General features: G+C 41.2%; 1 protein-coding gene across 1 annotated transcript; it reads left to right on the top strand.

Annotated features, from left to right (window-relative positions):
• Positions 1-795: 795 nt before the first annotated feature.
• LOC134468689 (myosin-4-like) lies at positions 796-20574 on the top strand. The gene is made up of 40 exons (XM_063222579.1): positions 796-843; positions 953-1157; positions 1585-1728; positions 2129-2285; positions 2372-2399; positions 2528-2618; positions 2723-2815; positions 2907-2970; positions 3117-3215; positions 3605-3708; positions 3869-4007; positions 4530-4648; positions 4994-5143; positions 5755-5925; positions 6025-6328; positions 6473-6555; positions 6652-6739; positions 6838-6955; positions 7112-7235; positions 7754-7890; positions 8314-8569; positions 12075-12317; positions 12511-12687; positions 13086-13231; positions 13359-13449; positions 13530-13919; positions 14017-14143; positions 14248-14366; positions 14446-14642; positions 14955-15138; positions 15646-15811; positions 15957-16081; positions 16699-17007; positions 17127-17330; positions 18396-18521; positions 18639-18809; positions 18899-19003; positions 19263-19358; positions 19910-20044; positions 20191-20574. The coding sequence occupies exons 2-40, from the start codon at positions 954-956 to the stop codon at positions 20209-20211; spliced, it is 5805 nt and encodes a 1934-aa protein (XP_063078649.1). The 5' UTR covers positions 796-843; position 953; the 3' UTR covers positions 20212-20574.
• The last annotated feature ends 2213 nt before the right edge of the window (positions 20575-22787 follow it).

The following is a 22787-nucleotide window of genomic DNA, read 5'->3' as shown; positions in this document are numbered from 1 at the left end:
CCACTATGCTGCTGTAGTCACTCACACCTTGAATTAGTTTATCAGCTTATCTTCTGTAAATTGGCAGAGTTGACAGAAAGCTTTTAAAATTAACTTAGTAGCAAATATAGGCCTACTGTTTTGAAGCAGGCTCTGATGATTCATTTCCTTTGGATAAAGTTATTCTATTCTACTTGTGGTATATTGAGCTCATGGACTCTCATTAATACACCACAACTATTAAACATGAATACAATATAAATTCATTTCAACAACAGTTTCAACTTTTCCTAATGTCGGCATTAATTGTGATGCACTATTTCTGTAGTAAGACAGCATACTTTATATTATTTTTAAAAAAATGTTAATGATGTCTGGTCATTGTCAATAATTTGATTGCTTCCATTGTCGATATGACTATGCTCTTGTTTCACAGCACTAAATATAACTCAACTATAGTGTATACATGTAGGTATGGACTAACAATGTCCTATGATGTTGTAACAATGCAGCGTGCCTATACTTATTAGGATGGCACGCCAAATGCACAGAGCGCCCTATATAAGGCTGGGATGGGGTGGCCTATTGTTCAGCGCCTCAGGTAAGTCTCACTGTGCAGTTCCAGACTGCTGTAGCCATGCATTGCTCTGAGCCTTAAGGCAGTATTTGTGCATGATTTATTTGAGACCTAGAGAGAAAGCCAGTATAGATGTAAAAAAAATATCAGTTGTGCCTTGTTTTTTGTTATAACTGTCTTTGTTCTTGACACAAAAAAAACTCTGTCCACACAGTGAGCATCTCTTTCTGTTGGGACTGCAGGTCTCAAATCATCTGTTGCTTCTGTGAAATAGACAACTAAGACAGGTACATCATCATAACTACTTATGATTTAGTCTTAACTGTGTATTTTTTACAGCAAAGACCACCACTGAGAAGGGAAATCTCAAATTCTGCTCTCCTTTGTGCACCACAGAATGAGCTCTGACGCAGAGATGGCCATCTTCGGGGAGGCTGCCCAGTATCTCCGCAAGTCGGAGAGGGAACGCATCGAGTCCCAGAGCAGGCCTTTTGATGGCAAAACATCCTGCTTTGTGTGCGACGAGAAGGAGCTGTATGTGAAAGGAACCATACTGAGCAAAGATGGTGACAAAGCCACGGTGGAGACTCAGGATGGCAGGGTAAGACTGTAGGACTCATAGCATATAATATCAACACACCAGGCTCTCTCTATTTGAACTGTAACCGTGTTCATATGCCTTTGCTCAGACAGTCAGTTTGGTGTTATCAGATTTAACAGCTTTGGAGGACTGACAATGAGTGGAGTAGAAGAGTAGAGTAGAGTATGATTTATTGATCCTGAGGGAAATTAAGATGTCAAGTAGCATACATACATACATACATAAATACAGAAGAATGAAGGGTTTCACAAACCAATTGTGAATTAAACATACCTAATATTTAGCTTCAGTTAGGCCTACTCATTTTAATTTTTTTAGTCCATTACAATGTTATTATAACACAAGTGTTTGAAGGTGATTTGCAATGTTTATTTCACACTTGCACTTGAAGTTTAGAGACTTGAACTCATTTCTTTTTACAATTCAGAATGTGAGCGTTAAAGAGGAGCAGGTCTTCCCCATGAACCCACCCAAGTTTGACAAGATTGAGGACATGGTCATGATGACCCACCTCAATGAGCCATGTGTGCTGTTTAACCTCAAAGAGCGTTACGCAGCCTGGATGATCTATGTAAGCCTACAGTAAAATATACACACAACTGTATTTCTGGCTGATGCATACAGAACAGCAATGAATTAATGTTAAGATATTTAAATACAACTAGTTGTAGTTTGAAAATCATATTTTTCACCAGGAAATAATATAGAGCTGCAATATCACCCAAAAAATAAATCTATAAAATACAATTCGTACAAAGCGTAACATTAGGCCTACTATTAAAGTCATTGCTGGCAATTAAAGAAATCTATATCCGCTCGAGGGGTGTGACGGTGTTAGTTATTGTTGCAATATCATCCATTTATTATGTCTGTGTTTTGAAAACTGTGAGATGATACTGTATATACACTTTTGTGGACAATAAAGCTACAATTATTTTTATTTCTCTCATATATTTGTCCCTATATGACAGACGTACTCTGGCTTGTTCTGTGTGACTGTGAACCCCTACAAGTGGCTCCCCGTCTACAACCCAGAGGTGGTGGCTGCCTACCGGGGGAAAAAGAGAATGGAAGTCCCTCCACACATATTTGCCCTTTCCGATAATGCCTATCAGTTTATGCTTACAGGTACGGTAATACAGGCGTGACCTTTTGAATTATGTTTACATTCATTATAAATATTCTTGACCACTCTGTTTGGCTGTTTGATATAGACAGAGAGAATCAATCAATCCTCATCACGTAAGTACTTGTTTAAAATGCTATAGTTTTTGTTATTTTCCCGAAATATTATTATACTCGTAAATGTTTAATACAGTTATGCAATATACTGTAATTACCTTATGATGCACGTATCTCATTTTGTCCAGCGGAGAATCTGGTGCAGGGAAGACAGTCAACACCAAGCGTGTCATCCAGTACTTTGCAACAATTGCAGTATCTGCAGACAAGAAAAAGGAAGTTGTCAGCAAAATGAAGGCAAATGATTCAGTTTGTTATCACAATTTTGCCAAATGTCCCAAGACAATTTAGCAGATGGTCATTGGTTTGCTTTGGCAACACAGGGTACCCTGGAGGACCAGATTATCCAGGCCAACCCCCTACTGGAGGCCTTTGGCAATGCCAAGACAGTGAGGAACGACAACTCGTCCCGTTTTGTGAGTCCAGTCCATGCATTATTCATACTGTGTAGAGTAGCAGACCACCAACAGCACAGAAATGGATACTGACCTTTTTATTTTATTACAGGGCAAGTTCATTAGAATCCACTTTGGAATGACAGGGAAACTGGCATCCGCTGATATTGAGACGTGTGAGTACGAAGTGGTAAAAATGTCAGACTAGTAGCAGTTAAATGATTATACAATCTAATCATTATACAATCTAATACATTATTACTACGTATTAATATTGATGATATATGAAATATGTAATTGTACTCCATCTTTGTGGGCACAGATCTCCTGGAAAAATCCAGAGTCACGTTCCAGCTGGGTGCTGAGAGAAGCTATCACATTTTCTACCAGCTTACTTGCAACAAGAAGCCGGAACTCATTGGTAAATCCGCATATGCAGAGAATGATAACATCTCATTTTTAAGGTGTATATTCTGCTGAATAACAACATTCCTTGCAGACTGACAAGAACTAGACTGCTAAACATCCAGCGGAATGCTACCAAGCATGGCTGGATTGGGCATAAGGCATACAGCAGGGCATTTGCCTGGTGGACTGTCGATGATTTTGTTGTTTCTCTTCAATGACTGGCCAACCGGGCTGCGCTAGAAATGCCCGGCCTGATTTTTCAGCCCAGACTAGCCCTGCTACCAAGGTCTACAGTATGTCAATTAGAAAGGCCAATATAAAAGTAAATTTAATGGAAAATGAAATTAGACAAATAACTGTTGTTCTGTGAGATTTACAGGTTTTTTTAAAAAACATTTGCAGACATGCTTCTCATCACCACCAACCCGTTTGACTTTGCCTTCGTCAGCCAAGGGGAGGTGGCTGTGAAGAGCATAGATGATGCAGAGGAACTGATGGCTACTGATGTAAGTCAAGAAAAATAATATAATATAACACTCAAAAAATTCAAGAAACGTCTGTCTGTGACTCCTGTTTGTCTGGTAGTTAAGTCAATCAGAAGATCAGAGAAACAAATTGACAAACAGGAAAAACTGCAGCTTAAGTTCTCTTGAAACTCTTTCACAGGAAGCCATAGATATCCTTGGTTTCACCCCTGATGAGAAAATGAGCATCTACAAGTTGACGGGAGCTGTGATGCATTATGGGAATATGAAGTTCAAGCAAAAACAGCGAGAGGAGCAGGCAGAGCCAGACGGCACTGAGGGTAACACACTTTCACCTACAAATATGCACTCATTTCAGTGCTGTCACTTTACATATGGAACATACTGGTTGTATTATTGTATATCCTATTTGCATTGCCAAATTATCAAGAAGAAATTGAATTGAGGTTAAAATGAGTTGTGTATCATGTAATTTCATACCTTACTACTTCATATAGTACATTATTATTTTAATGCTGGTTAATACAGCCAAATATTTTTAAGTTTGAATATTTATAATAGCTTTGTAATCTGATGATGAACAGGGCTGGACTGTCCATCTGGCATACCCGGCATTTCCCGGTGGGCTCTGCATTTTTATTTTTATTTTTTATTTTTTGTAATCATTTCTGAAAATAGGGGCCCACGAAGGTGCGGGACCGACTGGAGAGTCAGTTCTGTGCCGCTAATTACTATGAGGGGGCCCTCTAAGCCAGAAGTGCCCGGGCCCTAGTTCTCCCCCAGTCCAGCCCTGATGATGAATGCATGTAAACAGTAATGTTGATGTGTTTGTGATTCTTCAGTGGCAGACAAAGCTGCCTACCTCATGGGCCTCAACTCTGCAGACCTGCTGAAGAACCTCTGCTACCCCCGAGTGAAGGTCGGGAACGAATATGTCACCAAGGGACAAAATGTCCAGCAGGTAAGACCACACTGCTTTGTGAACTGTGTGCATTAACATATATTGAGACATGTATTGAGATACAGAATGTATATAGACAAGACAGACATAGGCAAGGCAGTATAATAAGAAACACAGGTCAGCTTGAAAACTTGTGTAAATTCTAGTTATAGTTACTTTTAAGACACTGCATATACGTAGTTCTTCATCTAATATTCTTTATATCGCTGTTGTTGTAATCATCGTATAGTTTTGCAGAGAGCTACTCAACGGTGTCTCATTGTTTTTGTGCCAATATAATTCATGTCAGTGTGTATATTCACAAACAAACCATTATGATGATGGTATTTCTTTTTCATACCTCAGGTGTACAATTCCATTGGTGCTCTGGCAAAGTCGGTGTATGAGAAGATGTTCTTGTGGATGGTTATGCGCATCAATCAACAACTGGACACCAGGCAGCAAAGGCAACATTTCATTGGTGTCTTGGATATCGCTGGATTTGAAATCTTTGACGTAAGTTATCAGAAAACAATGAAAATACGGTGGAAAGAAATGTTTTGGTTACACTTTACTTGACACCGGAGCCATATGTATGTCATTACATTGTCATAATAGTGTCATGACAGTCATAGATAAGTCATAAACATTATGTCCGTGTCATAAACATTATGTCCATGTCATAAACATTTTATGACTGTTGGCCTTTAGTGACATTCGGTTATGGCAAAGACTGACATGGACATAATGTTTATGACACATACATAACTGTGCCATGACACTGTTATGACACTGTAATGACATGCCTATGACACTGGCGTCAAGTAAAGTGTTACCAATGTTTTCACTCACTTGCAAAATGTTTCAATCGAATACCATTGAAAAGAAAGTAAAGGTCCGCAACACTGTAGAATGCTCCCAAAATATGTATTCGCACAACGTTTCGGACTGAATGTCCTTCATCAAGGTCCGAAACGTTGTGCGAATAAATATTTTGGGAGCATTCTACAGTGTTGCGGACCTTTACTTTCTTTTCAGTTATCTTACGTTTGGTCCAGCACCTGTGCCTACTGATGTGCGCGCATTTTTTTACTTTTTGCAATCGAATACCTTCCCATGGTTTATAGTTCAACACATTGGAACAGCTCTGCATCAACTTCACCAATGAAAAACTGCAACAGTTTTTCAACCACCACATGTTCGTGCTGGAACAAGAAGAGTATAAGAAAGAGGGAATTGAATGGGACTTCATAGACTTTGGAATGGACTTAGCCGCCTGCATTGAGCTCATTGAGAAGGTCTTTTGTACAACTCCATTCTGAAGCACCTTTTATACACACATATTACATGCTCCGTTTTACACAACTGTCACTCATCATCAATGTCTTTCAAAACAGCCAATGGGCATCTTCTCTATCCTTGAGGAGGAGTGCATGTTCCCCAAGTCGACTGACACGTCCTTTAAGAACAAACTCAACGATCAACACCTGGGAAAGAACAATTGTTACCTGAAACCGAAAGTGGTGAAGGGCAAGCCTGAGGCCCACTTCTCCCTGGTGCACTATGCCGGCATGGTGGACTACAACATCTCTGGATGGCTGGAGAAGAACAAGGACCCCTTGAATGAGTCTGTTGTGACGCTGTACCAGAAGTCTTCGGTCAAAATTCTTTCAATGCTTTACGCTAATTTTTCCGGCAATGGTAACATTTATGTTTGTGTACAGTATGTTGTAGCATTTCTCCATTATTTTGTCATTATGCACACGTATATACAATGGGGAAGCATCCAGATTCTTATGTAAAAATATGAATTCTTATTTATACATAAATCCTTGTTTATTGTAGATTCGGGTACTGGTGGCAGTGGGGGAAAGAAAGCAGCGAAGAAGAAGGGCTCATCCTTTCAGACGGTGTCTTGTCTGTTCAGGGTAAAAAACCTGCTGATGTTATATGATATATACAGTAAGATTGGGATTCTGCATTGTAGTCAGTAATCAAACCTCATACATTATGTTTTAATGTAGGAAAACCTGAATAAACTGATGTCAAACTTGAGGACCACCCATCCACACTTTGTGCGTTGTCTCATCCCAAATGAGACTAAAACACCAGGTTAATTTTCTTTCTCATTAATTTATATTATTAATGATAGAATTAAATAATCTAGTTTAATAATTATATGCATCTACATGTCTCCTATCTACGAAAAGGTGCCATGGAAAATAATCTGGTTATTCACCAGTTGCGCTGTAATGGTGTGCTGGAAGGCATTAGGATCTGTAGGAAGGGATTCCCAAGTAGAATCTTATATGGCGACTTCAAGCAGAGGTGGGTATAAACGTGCATTGAATAGTTTACGTCCTTGTATCTAATTCCTATGTAATTCCTAAATAATTACACTAGGTGATGCGGGATAGTAAGTGAGTGGTTTGTGTATGTAGTTGGTCATCAATAATCTAATCCACATAAGTGACTGCATTTCAGGTACCGGATTCTGAATGCTAGTGCAGTTCCTGAAGGCCAGTTCATGGATAACAAGAAGGCTGCAGAGAAACTCTTGGGCTCAATTGATGTTGACCACTCACAGTACAAGTTTGGACACACTAAGGTGCTACCGTGCTCAATACAATAATGTTCAGTACAATATCAAATCATGACACGGGTTAAAGGATAACTTCTGCCAATTTTGACATGCAGTTGTAATCTCTCACTACCCTGTAAAGCTCACACTACCCTGGACTTGTTAGCACCTGAATTTTTTTTTGTCCTGAAGCCTTTTCCGAGATCCTGGTCATTGTAATGGGGGCAGGCGTATGTTTACATTTCAAAAAAGCATCTTGATTTATTCCCAATAACATCCAAAAGGTTATGCAACAGCAACAGACAATGCAAAATAGCGATACCTTTTGGCATAATATTTGGAGTAGACCTATGTTAAGAACCTTTTTAACGTAAACAAAGTCTGCCCCCATTACAGTAAAAAAAATGCAGCATCACCGGGTACTGACAAGTGAAAGGTAGCATGACCAATACAACAGCACATTGAAATTGGCAGAAGTTACCCTTTAAGCTTTTTGATTTGACACACAGGTAATCAAGTGGATTGTCTGGGTTTGCGTCACACAGGTGTTCTTCAAAGCCGGTCTCCTGGGTGTGTTGGAGGAGATGAGAGACGAGCGCCTGGCTCAGGTTGTCACCTGCATTCAGGCAGTGTGTCGCGCCTATGTTGTGAGGATGGAGTGCAAGAAGATGATCGATAGGAGGTATTTAAGATTAGTCTTCTTTTTTGCACACTACCTGTACATAGCCCACCCATAGAAATACCAAAGAAGAAAGCAACCCAGATCCACTATGCACCAAGATGTATTACGGTACATTACACTTACGTGAGGTACAGGGTATGGGATACAGTCCCTATGGCAATGTGAGGAGTGGTGCTTTACATAAGGGCTCTTTAGCCATGGTTGCATGTGTACAGGAGGAAGACCACACATACCAGTATTCTTCCTACTAGTAAAAGTGGGATTCAAACCTGCAACCCTCTTACTCAAAGACCAACTCCCTAACCATTAGGCCACAGTGTCATTACGATTACATATATTAATATTTAAACATCCATATGTCCAATCCAAATAAATGTTGATGTGTTAGTGATTTATTAATGATACCTTTTTTGTTTCGAAAAGGGAGTCCATATACACAATCCAGTACAACATAAGGGCGTTCATGAATGTGAAGCACTGGCCTTGGATGCGGCTGTACTTCAAGATGAAGCCCCTGCTGAAGAGCGCAGAGTCCGAGAAGGAGATGGCCCAGATGAAAGAGGACTTTGCCAAGTGCAAGGAGGACCTCATCAGGTCTGAGACCAAACGCAAGGAGCTGGAGGAGAAACTGGTCTCAGTGGTCCAAGAAAAGAACGATCTTGTCTTTCAAGTGCAGGCAGTATGTGTTTAAAAATGCACGCACGCACACACATGCACACACTCGCGCTCTCTCTCTCTCTCTCTCTCTCTCTCTCTCTCTCTCTCTCTCTCTCTCTCTCTCTCCAGAGTGTAGATGAACACAATCACAATGGCACATCAACACACGCAAGAATACACATGTGCACGCAAAACTGTTCTCTGCATGTGTATCTTCTTCTGTGGCTCTTCTCCTTCAAGTCCAAGACGTTATCTCATAGTTGCGTGTACACACGCATGCACTCTAGTACAGCAAATACCTCAAACAATCTTTCACTTGGTGATACAAGCATCAAATTTGGTTCAGAGGTGCTTCAGACCCTACTCTTTTAGAAAAGGTCGCTATCCAGGTGAAAAAACAAAATGGTGGCCATTTTCCAAGATGGCCGCCATGCAGATATGAATTAGCAACTGAAACAACTGTTCAAATGGTGATACAAGCACTGGAATTGTCATAGATACTCCTTAGACACACTTCTTTTGAAAAGGCATGCAGGCCACTTGAAATACAAGATGGCCGTCCATTTTCCTAGATGGCCACAATACATATTATTGGAATCGGTTATGGGACAAAAAGGGCACTACTGTTACGGAGCTGACAAAAGCGTGAAACTTTGCACGATGCTTCCTTAGGACCCCCTCAATGATTTAAGGGAGCCCAAGTGAAATGCTCAATTTTCATATCAATCAAGTGAATAATACATGTACATATCATGTGTCAGCTTGGATTATCTACCTCTATAAGGTCATTACAAAATAAAATATATATTGATTTGTGTTCAGATATGTATATCTCAAGTCCCAAGTGTACTGTGGAGTGATAGGGGCCTTTATGCTTGGGAAATTATGAATAATCAATGTGCAATACACCATACAGTATATTGACAAATACTTTATGTATTGTATGTATTAGCAAAATGGTTTTCTGGTCTACTTTGTGCTTAAACTTAGATGACATGTTGGCTACCTAACCACTTAATGTATTGATTGCTTGTTATTTTTTATTTGTACGTGTGGTCCTTTGTTTAAAACATATCTGCCTGCCTTCCCTCTCTCACACACTCAAGTCTTTCAAAAACTTTAAACAACAGCATGTGGAAATGCCATTGGCTTTGGAGGGATACAGCTGTCAAAGTAGCCTACAAGTCATCAAGACTACTGTACTGTACTGTGGCGTAGTGTACTCTGCTATACTGTACTGTACTGTACTCTACTGTACTGTACTGTACTATACTGTACTGTACGGTACTGTACTGTAATGCGATATACCACACTGTACTGTACTGTACTGCACCGTACTATATGCTACTGTACTTTTACTTTACTATACTGCACCGTAGGCTACTGTTGTATGCTACTGTACTGTACTGTACTGTACTGCACCGTACTGTATGCTACTGTACTGTGCTGTACTGTAGTGTACTGTACTGTACTATACTCTACTGTACTGTAATGTACTTTACTATACTGCTCCGTACTGTATGCTACTGTACTGTACTGCAATGTACTGTACTACACTCTACTGTACTGTATGCTACTGTACTTTACTGTACTGCACTGTACTATGCTGTACTGTACTGTACTGTAGTGTACCGTACTGTATGCTACTTAACTTTACTGTACTGCACCGTACTGTATGCTACTGTACTGTACCGTACTGTATGCCACTGTACTGTGCTGTAGTGTACTATACTCTACTGTATTATACTCTACTGTACTGTACTTTACTATACGGCACCATACTGTATGCTACTGTACTTTACTGTACTGTACTGTATACGGCACCATACTGTATGCTACTGTACTTTACTGTACTTTACTGTACTGTACAGTACAAATACACAGAACTGAAACATTTAGAGCATTCTGAGGTCATACAATATGATGCAAAAAGGTGTAGTGGGAATGAGTTATGTTACTGTTACCACTCGAAATCTTGAAGGTTAAAAAAGTCATATGTTGTTTTTTAACATAGATATTTCTCTTAAAGGTGGCAAAGACCTACGGTAGGTAACATGTTGTCCATCAGCTGTCATTTTTGAAGTAGCAATTGAAATACTCAATGATTACTGAGTTTATTGTAATGCAACTTGTGACACAAGTACTAGGTGAGGACTTGTTTGCAAATTCAGGAGGAAAAAAAACAATTCTCACACCTCTGCCTACTTACTCAACACCTACTTAGAAATCATTCCCATTTGATTTGAACTGAAGATATAGCCTACATGTACTGTATATTGAGTGATCTGTAATGCCATTCTTAAAGACTGAAATGCAGTCACTATAGACATAATGCTACTTGTGAAAAATTACAATTAGGTGATCTTATGGGTTCTTCATACACATGGAGAGGTATTGTCCTTTACCCTCTCTCATACACATAAAAAAATATCTGTTATGGAAATTAGAGGATGGAGAACCTGCTACCTTGGACATCATCTTGACACTTCCCAATTCAGATGCAGCTGAGCGAGCATTAGCAGCAGTCTATTCTCACCATAGTTTTAGTGTGGGAAATGCTCATTTTAATTCAGACCAAGAATCTTCTCAACATTTTCACAATGTTACATTTGCTGTCAAACATGTAAGCACAGACTCACCATACTTTCACACTATGAACATTTTTGTAGTTGCAGCAATCTGGTCAAGCAGGCTACCCCTGCCCTTGCTTCATCTCTGCTGAGTTCGGGACTATATTAACATCGTCAGCTAAGTAAAATGTCATGTAATAACAAGGTAATGCATGACATATTGTATATGACATGGTAGAATGTTTTTCTTTTTCCGAGGGCTCCGAGGCTAGAATTACAGCATATACCCTAAAGAAAAACCATGCAAAGTTTGGTGCTTTTAATAATAATATATATAATAAATTTTATTTTTGAGCGCCTTTCAAGATACCCAAGGACACTTTACAATCAAAACAAATACATAACAGTAGGGAAAGTAAAACAAAGCTTCAGTGAATTAACAATAGGAGAGTAATTAAAATGCAAAAATAAAATAGAAATAAAAGTACAATAAAGATAAATGTTTTCAAGTAAGAAAAAGAAGTAGAATGCATTTGAAAATAAAATAAAATGAGGGGAAAAAATAATAATATGTAAAATTAAAAATAAATTGATCTTTTGTCACTTCTGTAACGGTATCTGTATTATATCTGTATTGCGGCCATCTTGAAAAATGGTCGCCATCTTGTTTTTCCACCTGGATAGCAACCTTTTCTGGGAAAGTAGCTTCTGAAGCACCTGTGAACCAGATTTGGTGCTTGTATCACCAAGTGAAAGATTCTTATGGAATATTGACTTAACATTCTTCACTAAACACACACACACACACACACACACACACACACACACACACACACACACACACACACACACACACACACACACACACACACACGTACACACACACGCCATGCTATTCTTTGCATGTAGTGCTTCTTCTCTGCCCCTTATTGTTTCCCCAATCCAATTGCCAAATAGGAATCAGATAGCCTGATGGATGCAGAAGAGCGGTGCGAAGGCCTAATTAAGAGCAAGATCCAGCTGGAGGCCAAACTGAAGGAGACGACCGAGAGGCTGGAGGATGAGGAGGAGATCAATGCGGAGCTGACGGCCAAGAAGAGGAAACTGGAGGACGAGTGTTCCGAGCTGAAGAAGGACATGGATGACTTGGAGCTCACTCTGGCCAAAGTGGAGAAAGAGAAACACGCTGTGGAGAATAAGGTCTGAGCTGTGTTCGTGGGAATACTTAACAAAAATGCATTGGTACATTGATACATGGTATAAAATATATACATTGATACAGTACATGGTACTTTTCACTCACAAAGCCAAATAATAATTGTAAAAACTTAAATGTTCCTTTTCTGATGAAGTCACATTATTTTTCTTTATTTATTATTATTTTTACTCACAGGTTAAAAACCTAACTGACGAGATCATTGGACAGGAGGAGAATGTCTGTAAACTGACTAAAGAGAAGAAAGCGTTGCAGGAAGCACATCAGCAACTGTTAGATGACCTGCAGGCAGAGGAAGACAAAGTCAACACTCTGAGCAAAGCCAAGGCCAAGCTGGAGCAACAGGTGGAAGATGTGAGTGGCCTAATGGTTAGAGAGATGGTCTTACGATTAAAGGGTTGCAGGTTTGAATCCTATCCTTTCCTCTCACTACACCTCTATCCATAGTTGAAGTCCCCTTGAGCAAGGCATCTAACCCCATAGTGCTCCAGGGACTATAACCAATACCCTTAAAGTAACTGTCAGTCACTTTGGATAAAAGTATCAGCTAATTTAATGTAATGTAATGAGTGTGCGAGGAGGTGGATGCCTCCAACACCATTGTAGTATTGGAGCACCAGCAGCACTGATGGATCACCAAATCAGAAAGTGGTGTAAACCTCCAGAACCAGTCTGTGTGTGTGCGTACGTGTGTGCGTGCGTTTGAAAATGTTTCTAATGTTTGTGTGTCATGTGCTCATCCTTTTCCTCAGCTTGAGGGCAGTCTTGAGCAAGAGCGAAAGATTCGGATGGATCTTGAGAGAGCGAAGAGGAAGCTGGAGGGAGATCTGAAACTGGCCCAGGAGTCCTTGATGGACATTGAAAATGAGAAGCAACAGCTTGAAGAAAAGCTTAAAAAGTATGGCATGGTCTCTGTACTCTGTGTTAAACTTGTACAGTTTCAATTTCATTACTTCTTGGTGGTGTTGTTTGTTTACATTGTTCCTTTTTTCAACCTTTTTTCACATTTGTATAAATGTTTTCAGAAAAGACTTTGAAGTCTCACAGCTTCAAAGCAAAATTGAGGATGAACAGTCTCTTGCCTCTCAGCTCCAGAAGAAAATCAAGGAGCTCCAGGTAACCAACCCTTGTGATGCAAATTGTGATGCAAAAAAATGAGGCTTGACTTTTGCTGACGATTGACTGATGATGTCTAGGCCCGTATTGAAGAACTGGAGGAGGAGATTGAGGCCGAGCGTGCCGCCCGAGCCAAAGTGGAGAAGCAGCGGTCCGACCTGTCCAGGGAGCTGGAGGAGATCAGCGAGAGGCTGGAGGAGGCCGGCGGTGCCACTGTGGCCCAGATCGAGATGAACAAGAAGCGGGAGGCCGAGCTGCAGAAGCTGCGGCGAGACCTGGAGGAATCGTGCCTCCAGCACGAGGCCACAGCGGCAGCACTGCGCAAGAAACACACAGACTCCGTTGCAGAGCTGGGAGAGCAGATAGACAACCTGCAGCGCGTCAAGCAGAAGGTGGAGAAGGAGAAGAGCGAGCTCAAGATGGAAGTCGATGACCTTGCCAGGAGTATGGAGAATTTAGCCAAAGCAAAGGTGAAAAGATTATCCATTACCATCATAGCTGGGTGTAAATGTTAACGTGTGTGAATCTCAATAAAAAAATATACGTATATCATTTTGTATTTTATAGGTTAACCTGGAAAAGATGTGCCGTTCCCTTGAAGACCAGCTGAACGAGGTGAAGGCCAAAGAGGAGGAACAGCAGAGACTCATCAACGATCTCTCATCCCAGAAGGCCCGACTGCAAACAGAAAATGGTAATAGAAAAACCAATAGCTGTCAGGATTAAGAAGGAAGCAAAAAAACACCCACTTGAAGAGTTGCTGTTTAAATAAAGATTAATCATTTTATCTGGGTATAGGTGAGATGGCTCGCCAATTTGAGGAGAAGGACTCTTTGCTCTCCCAATTAACAAGAGGGAAACAGGCATACATTCAACAACTGGAAGATCTAAAGAGACACAATGAAGAAGAAAACAAAGTGAGTGAAATAGAAATGAATGACAAATGTAATGCTTACCATTGACATGAGTGTTAATGATTTTTCCGATGGACCTCAGGCCAAGAATGCCCTGGCCCATGCTCTGCAGGGGTCTCGTCATGACTGTGACCTCCTGCGGGAGCAGTTTGAGGAGGAGCAGGAGGCCAAGGCTGAGCTGCAGCGCTCCATGTCCAAGGCCAATAGCGAGGTGGCGCAGTGGAGAACCAAATACGAGACTGACGCAATCCAACGCACAGAGGAGCTGGAGGAGGCCAAGTACGTCATACCAATTCATGTCAGAATACTGAGAATAATATTTGGTCAATCTAACTGTATTTCCATTGCATTGTACTATACATGTACAAATCATTGACGCTACCATCCTATCAGTGTCATATATTTTTATCCACTCAAAAATCAGCTCTTGATTCAGTTGAAGGACTTTGAATTGAGATTGATACACCCCTTCTGTACCGTAGGTATTATGTAGCAAGTAATTCTGTTAGTCTACTCAAGTAACACAAGTAATTCTGTTTTAGTCATATCACAATGTAAACATTGTCCATGTGTAATGTTGAAATCCGGCAGGAAGAAGCTAACCCAGCGTCTGCAGGAGGCGGAGGAGGCTGTGGAGGCCGTCAATTCAAAGTGCTTCTCTCTGGAGAAGACCAAGCAGAGGCTGCAGGGTGAGGTGGAGGATCTCATGGTGGATGTGGAGAGAGCTAATTCAGCCGCAAACGCCCTGGACAAGAAGCAGAGGTCCTTTGACAAGGTGACTGTGGAGTGCGGAGGACATTACACAAGCATAGCTAATCCTCATAGTAGAGGATCAGTGTGGGCCTAACAACAGACTCCTGTAACAATAAAGTGTAACATGTTCTTGGCTCTGGGCAGAGGCAACATGAAAGGCAACACCGCACCTGGGGTGATGATAATCAAAAGTGAGATTTGTAGATACAAAGGGAGATTACACAGTCAAGCATGAGATATATGTAGGGATCAGGAGCATAGGGTTCAGTGAGGAGGGGAGAGAGAAAGGGGAGAGAGAGAAAGAGGGGAGAGAGAGAGAGAGAGAGAGAGAGAGAGAGAGAGAGAGAGAGAGAGAGAGAGAGAGAGAGAGAGAGAGAGAGAGAGAGAGAGAGTTTATGCTGAATGTACGGTAGGGAGTAGATAATAGAGGTTATATTTTATTGAAGAAAGCTTTATATTTTGCAAATCCATCAGGCGAGGCCTATGTTTTTGTAATAACCACTGTCTGTGTTGTTTATTACTACTGCAGGTGCTGTCTGAATGGAAGCAGAAATATGAGGAGAGCCAGGCCGAACTGGAGGCCACCATGAAAGAAGTTCGAGCCATGGGCACTGAAAACTTCAAGCTGAAAAATTCATATGAGGAGTCTATGGAACATCTTGAAACACTGAAGCGTGAAAACAAAATCCTGCAGCGTACGTTCCCTGAGGTTTTGTTGTTAGCGAGCCTTAACATGATCATTACATAATGCATCAACACATACTTGACAAAAAACATTTGTTTTCATTAAATAGCAATGAAGTTATTAATAAACTCATTATAATTCAATTATATTGCCAGAGGAAATCATGGATCTCACAGAACAGCTTGGTGAGTCGGGGAAAACGATCCATGAACTTGAGAAGTCTAAGAAACAGGCAGAACAGGAAAAGGCAGAGATCCAAACCTCTCTGGAAGAGGCAGAGGTAATCGCGTCTCTCACGAGTGCAATAGCCCTTCACCCTATCTCAGTTTGATTTCTATCACACAAACCCAGTAGTGTAAACTGTGAATACTGTTGCCCTGTAACAAGAGTGGAAATTGGAGACTACAACTGAGTGTGCTTCCACTACTAAGTGTTATGCTCCAAACACAATTTCGTTGTGACAATACAATGATAATAGTAAAACTGAGGAAGATCCGCTTTAATTGAAATCGAGCTTAGAGAAATTGTGCTGATAGACTCTATTCAAAGTTTACTTTGCAGTCTTCACTGACCAGAATTTACGATGAAAGATTCAAATGTACATCATGGTGTTGCGCACGCCATTGTAGATTTAAAATTCACATCATTCTGACGGATTTTGATAACAGTAATTCAAAGATGTGTCAGAGATGGGGTGTGCCGACTCACTCAAGTTGTCTCAAACACCATGACTGCTTCTGTAATACTAAGCACTGTCATTTACATTCAACATAGTATTTTCAAGTAAGAAAGTTGGCAGTGATGTGGAATAGCATTTAGTCAGAAACAACCAAAGCAGCATCTTCATCTTTTTTGAATGTTTGTATTACTTGTTCATGATATTCACTCGTGTTTTAGGCATCTTTGGAACACGAGGAGTCTAAGATGCTTCGAGTGCAGCTGGAACTCAACCAGGTGAAGTCTGAGGTGGAGCGAAAGATCGCAGAGAAGGATGAGGAAATGGAGCAACTGAAGAGGAGCAGTCAGCGTACGATCGAGTCCATGCAGAGCACCCTTGACTCAGAGGTCAGGAGCAGGAACGACACCCTGAGGATCAAGAAGAAAATGGAGGGAGACCTCAATGAGCTGGAAGTTCAACTCAGCCACGCCAACAGGCAGGCCAACGAATCACAGAAGCACCTGAGGAACATTCAAGCTCAACTAAAGGTACAGAATGCAACTTTCAACAACTTTCAAGTTGCCTTTTTATCCCAAAAAATCCCTTTAGCTCCCTTACAGCACTAACATTGACTCTGAATGTCTACATTTCATGTTGAAACCAAAAGGAGGCTCAAATTCATCTTGAGGACACACTGAGAAACAACGATGACATGAAGGAGCAGGTGTCTATGACAGAGCGGAGGGCCAACCTTTTGCAGTCGGAGATCGAGGAGATCAGAGCTGCCCTGGAGCAGACGGAGCGGAGCCGCAAGCTGGCTGAGCAGGAGCTGCTGGACTCCACCGACCGCGCCCAGCTCCTACACTCACAGGTATGAAGATTTGAAGGCTTTATTTGCAAAACGGTGTATCTCCATTTTATAGAATGTTGGGAAATTGACATTATTGAATTGGGCATTCCATTGAAATGCATTACAAAATGCATTTTATATAGCTTAAAAAAGTATGTTCTCAAAATATTTGACTGGGAAGAATTCACACTTAGGTGATATGACCTCTGAACAGTCATTTCCAATAATAAAATGCAAAAGTCAAAAAATGGAGATAAACGATTTTGCAAATAAACCCTTCATTTGTTGTTTAGCTAGTTACCAGGTTCAGAGAGATGTAAGCATATTGTCATACAGGATCCTGAGGTTGGCATGAAGTTGACATATCCCATTGTAGAGGATGTACTGTAAGATGTACTGCATGAAAGCGTGAAAGAAAGTGAAAGCCCACCTGGGAAACTCCAGCTCCCATTGTCATTTTGACACAGCACTCCACAGCACACAAGTGTTCTTTGCACACTGCACACAACGAAATTGCATTTCATGCCTCACCCGTGCAAGGGGGAAACCTCCAATGGCGCCTCAAGGGAGCAGTGCGGAAGGACGGTACCATGCTCAGGGTACCTCAGTCATGGAGGAGAATGTGGGAGAGCACCAGTTAATTACTCACCTCACCAACCTGGCGGGACAGGAGTCGAACCTTTGGGCCACAAGTCTGATGCCCTAATCGCTTACCTAAGACTGCCCTGGTCTGATGCCCTAACCGCTTACCCATGACTGCCCTAGTCTGATGCCCTAACCGCTTACCCATGACTGCCCTAGTCTGATGCCCTAACCGCTTACCCATGACTGCCCTAGTCTGACGCCCTAACTGCTTACCCATTTTCTACCCCCAAAAGAAACAGCGGCACCATCAATCATCACTACAGTGAGGTGCCTCATTTCCACAATACTTTGACATTTACTACATTTCCAAGAGTTGCTAGACTTCACTGACTGACTGACTGACCAGTGACCTCACTTACATGCACACCGGCACATGCTCAAGTTTTCGCCCTTGGGCTAACCACATAACACTCACAGATTTTTTTTGTTTTGTTTTCATAGAATGTCAGCTTGGTTAACAGCAAGAAGAAAATGGAGTCTGACTTGAGCCAGATTCAAGCTGAAATGGAGGACACCACTCAGGAGGCCAGGAATGCTGAGGAGAAAGCCAAGAAGGCAATCACCGATGTAAGATAGACTTCGCCCTCTCCAACAACACCATGTTTGTAGATTGTGTAGTTAATAGTTAATATAGTTTGAAATTAAAACCTAATATGTATATCGACCTTTGGTATTTGTGTCAAGGCCGCTATGATGGCAGAGGAGCTGAAGAAAGAGCAGGACACCAGTGCTCACCTGGAGAGGATGAAGAAGAACCTGGAGGTCACGGTCAAGGATCTGCAGCACCGTCTGGATGAGGCCGAGAACCTGGCCATGAAGGGTGGCAAAAAGCAACTCCAGAAACTGGAGTCCAGAGTAAGATCAGAAGAGAATGTACACGTGCGTGAGCATAATGAAAATATCGATAATGACAGTTTCACGTACCATTTGTTTTACTCCTGTAGGTTCATGAACTTGAGAATGAGCTGGAGCTGGAGCAGAAACACAGTTCTGATGCCATAAAAGGTGTACGCAAATATGAACGCAGAATCAAGGAGGTCTCCTACCAGGTAGGTGCGCCTACTGCATACTAGTGTAAAGTTCATCAGTAGGCACTCTCACACAATAATAATGGCATCATTTAGAATGCCACATTATATGCAGAAAAAATATTCACAACAATCAACCTGCAACTATTAATTAAAGTGCAAAGTCTGTGGGGGACTATTAGGAAGAAGATTATTATTCTTATAATTAAAACTATAGGGAAATTAATCTGTCTGCAGCACACAGTCATCTGATAACTCTCATGCTCACTGTCTCCAACAGTCGGAGGAGGACAGGAAGAATGTCCTGCGTCTACAGGAGCTGGTGGATAAGCTGCAGCTCAAGTTGAAGGCGTACAAGAAACAAGCGGAGGAGTCAGTGAGTATCAGAAAAGTGAAAATGACGCCCTGCCGTGGCCATCCGGTACGTCTGCCATGCGGCTGACCCGAGTTCAATTCCCGGCCCGGGTCCTTTGCCGAACCCTCCCCTTCTCTCGCCCCATTCGCTTCCTGTCTACCTCTCGTACTGTTTTGTCCATAATAAAGTCTAAAAAAGACCAAAGAAAAGTCCAAATGATTAGGCTGGGGAAATGGCCAAATGCACCTGACTATTCCATACATGAGAAGAGAGTTCCAAATAGTTTTCTGTAAACATCTGTGACTCCTTTGCAGGGCTGCCGCTAGACATAAGCAGAGTAAGCAGAGTGCTTAGGGCACCAACCACTTTGCCCCCAAAATTGGGGCCTTATAAATTGACAAAGCGTCATTAAAATATTATTGAATTCGATTACAAAACATATATTTATTAGTTAGTAGATTATTACTATTATTATTGTTATTTATTATTTAATTATGAGAGGGGCCTCCAGACCAGTTATGCTTAGGGCCTCCAAAACCTTAACAGCGGCCTTACTCCTTTGCTCCTTGCAGGAGGAGCAAGCCAACTCGTACTTATCCAAGCTGAGAAAGGTGCAGCACGAGATGGAGGAGGCGCAGGAGCGAGCAGACTGTGCCGAATCGCAGGTCAACAAGATGCGGGCCAAGAGCCGAGACATGGGAGCCAAAGTGAGTCGATCGCAGAATGCCAACCAGCGTACACCACATCACAATAGGATTTACCGCAGGATGGAGTCATGCATGTCATTTACTGTAAATGGGCTTTTGTTGAACGTGACTGGAAATCTTTTCACGCTGCCTTTACTTCTTTGCAGGGAAAAGATGCCAGTGAATGAAACACTCTTGAGGGGAAAGTGTTTTGAGAATAATGACATCAAAGCGGTTCTTCTTCAGCCTCCTGCTGTTTCACGCAAAATGCTCCGACACAGTTCAAGGCTCTCAAGAATGCTCTCAGTACAGTAATTGTCTACATGCATGCTTAATGCATATTCTGTAATCGCTTTGAATGTGATAATTATTGCATGGGCAGATTTTGACAATGTCCAAGCCTTTTGAGAAATCAAAGGGGGAATGTGATATGCGATGGTTTAGAATGCTTTTTATTGCTCATCTAAATTAGCCATTCTTTACCCCCTTTATCTTTCTAAAACAATTAGTTCTGCTGCAGTTGCTTTAAACACTTGCTGATGGAGTTTGTATTTCTGTTCACTTTATATCCTGTCTGATCTGCTGTGTGTGTTACAGCTGTATTACAGCAATAAAACATTTTTAGCTGCAGCATGCACTAGTAACTGTTTTTGTATTAGTGGCGAGAAAAAAATACTTTAAAAAAGAATCATTTTTTATCATCTCCACATTTGAATGAGAGTCTATGAATGGCTTAAAACATAAGACATAATCCCATTTAAATTTTATGAATAATATTGAAGAATCTTCCAATATTACAATAAATTCTGCAGAGTTAATTCAAGATGTTAAATGTACCCAGCCCTGGACATGGTGAATTACTGTGTGCTGTACCCACAGATCAAGGGTGGGAGAAATGTGGTATAAATGCCTTCTCGAATTCCCGTCAAGTTAAGTCAGCTTTTATTGTCACTTTCTTTATACGCACAAGTTGTACAAGGAAAATGAAATTAAAATTCTCTCTCTATACCATGCCAGGACATAGACATACACAGGACTGACATTTTACAGACTGACAAAGTGCAAAACAGGACAGGTAACACAGTGATGGACTGGTAACAATAAGTGATTAATAATAAATACAAATGAACATTTAACATTGAACATTTAACATGTGGACAAAAAGGTAGGATAAAAATAGAATGGAAAACATTACAATAATAAGACAATAATAATGACAGTAGCAATAGTAACAGTAAATAACTTAAATGAGTTCTCAACTATGACTGAGTGAGTAATACATGTCTTACGGGCAGTATATAGTGCTCTAGATTTAAATTCATGTTTTATTTGCATATCTTACTGCTCCACACATACCAAACATTATGGACCACAATGTTATGGAACACAAGCAGGTGACAACCATGGTCCTGTAAAAACTTACAAAGGCCAGTGTGACCTCCAGAGCAAAAGGGAGGCCCACATAGTAATCCTCCCGTAAGCATGTGCATCAAGTCAACTCTTGAAAGAATGTGTAAATGCTGGATAAGCCACGTGTGATGGGGTGTGGAACTTGAGCAAGGAGTCCTCTCAAGTTCAAATATAGCCATGAAGAGTTAGCCTATCAGGCAGGGATGTCAAAGTCCGGCCCGGGGGCCACATTTGTTGGCCCACTTACACCATTATTGAATAGCTTAATTAACATGACTTGAACATGAAATTTGCTGTGTTACAAGATGTGCTGTGCAGACACATTTGAACTAACACGTATGATGGGAAAGAGTGAAATTGTGTGGTCTGCACAAGATTTCGGTTGCAGGATGGGCCGGCCCAATCACATCTTTAGCTGTTTTCATGGTCAGTGAGGCAACCACGAAAGGGGGAAAGCAGCTGTTTGCCTTGCCTTGCCTTGCCTTACTATACAAGTATTTGTAGAATTCTTTGATTTTCCTCTTCATTGTATTCATGAAGAGTGGCCTAGAAAGTATGTGTGTTGCCCCTGTTATCAGTACATTTTCATTAAAAAAATAAATATGCAGACATCTGTAATGACTGGGTGTAACATGCATTTTATAGAGTAGTAGAGAGAGTAGAGTAGAGTATCATTTATTAATCCCGAGGGAAATTAAGGTGTCCAGTAACATACACAAATACAGAAGACACAAAGACATTACACACAACATTGCACGTATACTCACCATACATACATTCACAAAGTCAGATCTCTCGCTACCACTTACACACACACACACACACACACACACACACACACACACACACACACACACACACACACACACACACACACACACACACACACACACACACACACACACACACACACACACACACGCACACGCACACGCACACGCACACACGGGAAAAGTGTCCAGAGTGTCCAGGTGTCTCAAAAAAGTCACTCTTTCATGGAAAGTGTGAAGTGTATTTAAAGAAATTGATAAAATCAATTACTTCAATTAATTCACTTTCGGATGACAAAGTGCACAAGACATATAGTTTGAGTGTGTCTTTACCTTTCCAATGGTCATTACAATGATTATGTAGTGGTTTAATTTTATCATATGATTATCTAAACACAGAGCACACACCCCACCCCCGCCCAAGTCTGAACTTCTGTGACGACTGCTGTGACACTAGGCCAACACACTGGACCGTGAATAACCAAGCTGCCATGGCGACCCGGGTTAGAGTCTGGCCTGGGTCATTTTCCAACCCTATCTCTCTCTCTCTCTCTCTCTCTCTCTCTCTCTCTCTCTCTCTCTCT

Source organism: Engraulis encrasicolus, chromosome 2 (assembly GCF_034702125.1).
Source record: "Engraulis encrasicolus isolate BLACKSEA-1 chromosome 2, IST_EnEncr_1.0, whole genome shotgun sequence".
Classification (NCBI taxonomy): domain Eukaryota; kingdom Metazoa; phylum Chordata; class Actinopteri; order Clupeiformes; family Engraulidae; genus Engraulis; species Engraulis encrasicolus.
The sequence above is the reverse complement of the archived record's forward strand: the minus strand, read 5'-3'. Positions and strand labels throughout refer to the sequence as shown.

Bases quoted from the DNA above. Each gene is read 5' to 3' on its own strand.
- LOC134468689 (XM_063222579.1), top strand. From the start codon at position 954: ATGAGCTCTGACGCAGAGATGGCCATCTTCGGGGAGGCTGCCCAGTAT. The intron at 2,286-2,371 runs GTACGGTAATAC...TGTTTGATATAG, and splicing joins CTATCAGTTTATGCTTACAG to ACAGAGAGAATCAATCAATC. The intron at 7,891-8,313 runs GTATTTAAGATT...TGTTTCGAAAAG, and splicing joins AAGAAGATGATCGATAGGAG to GGAGTCCATATACACAATCC.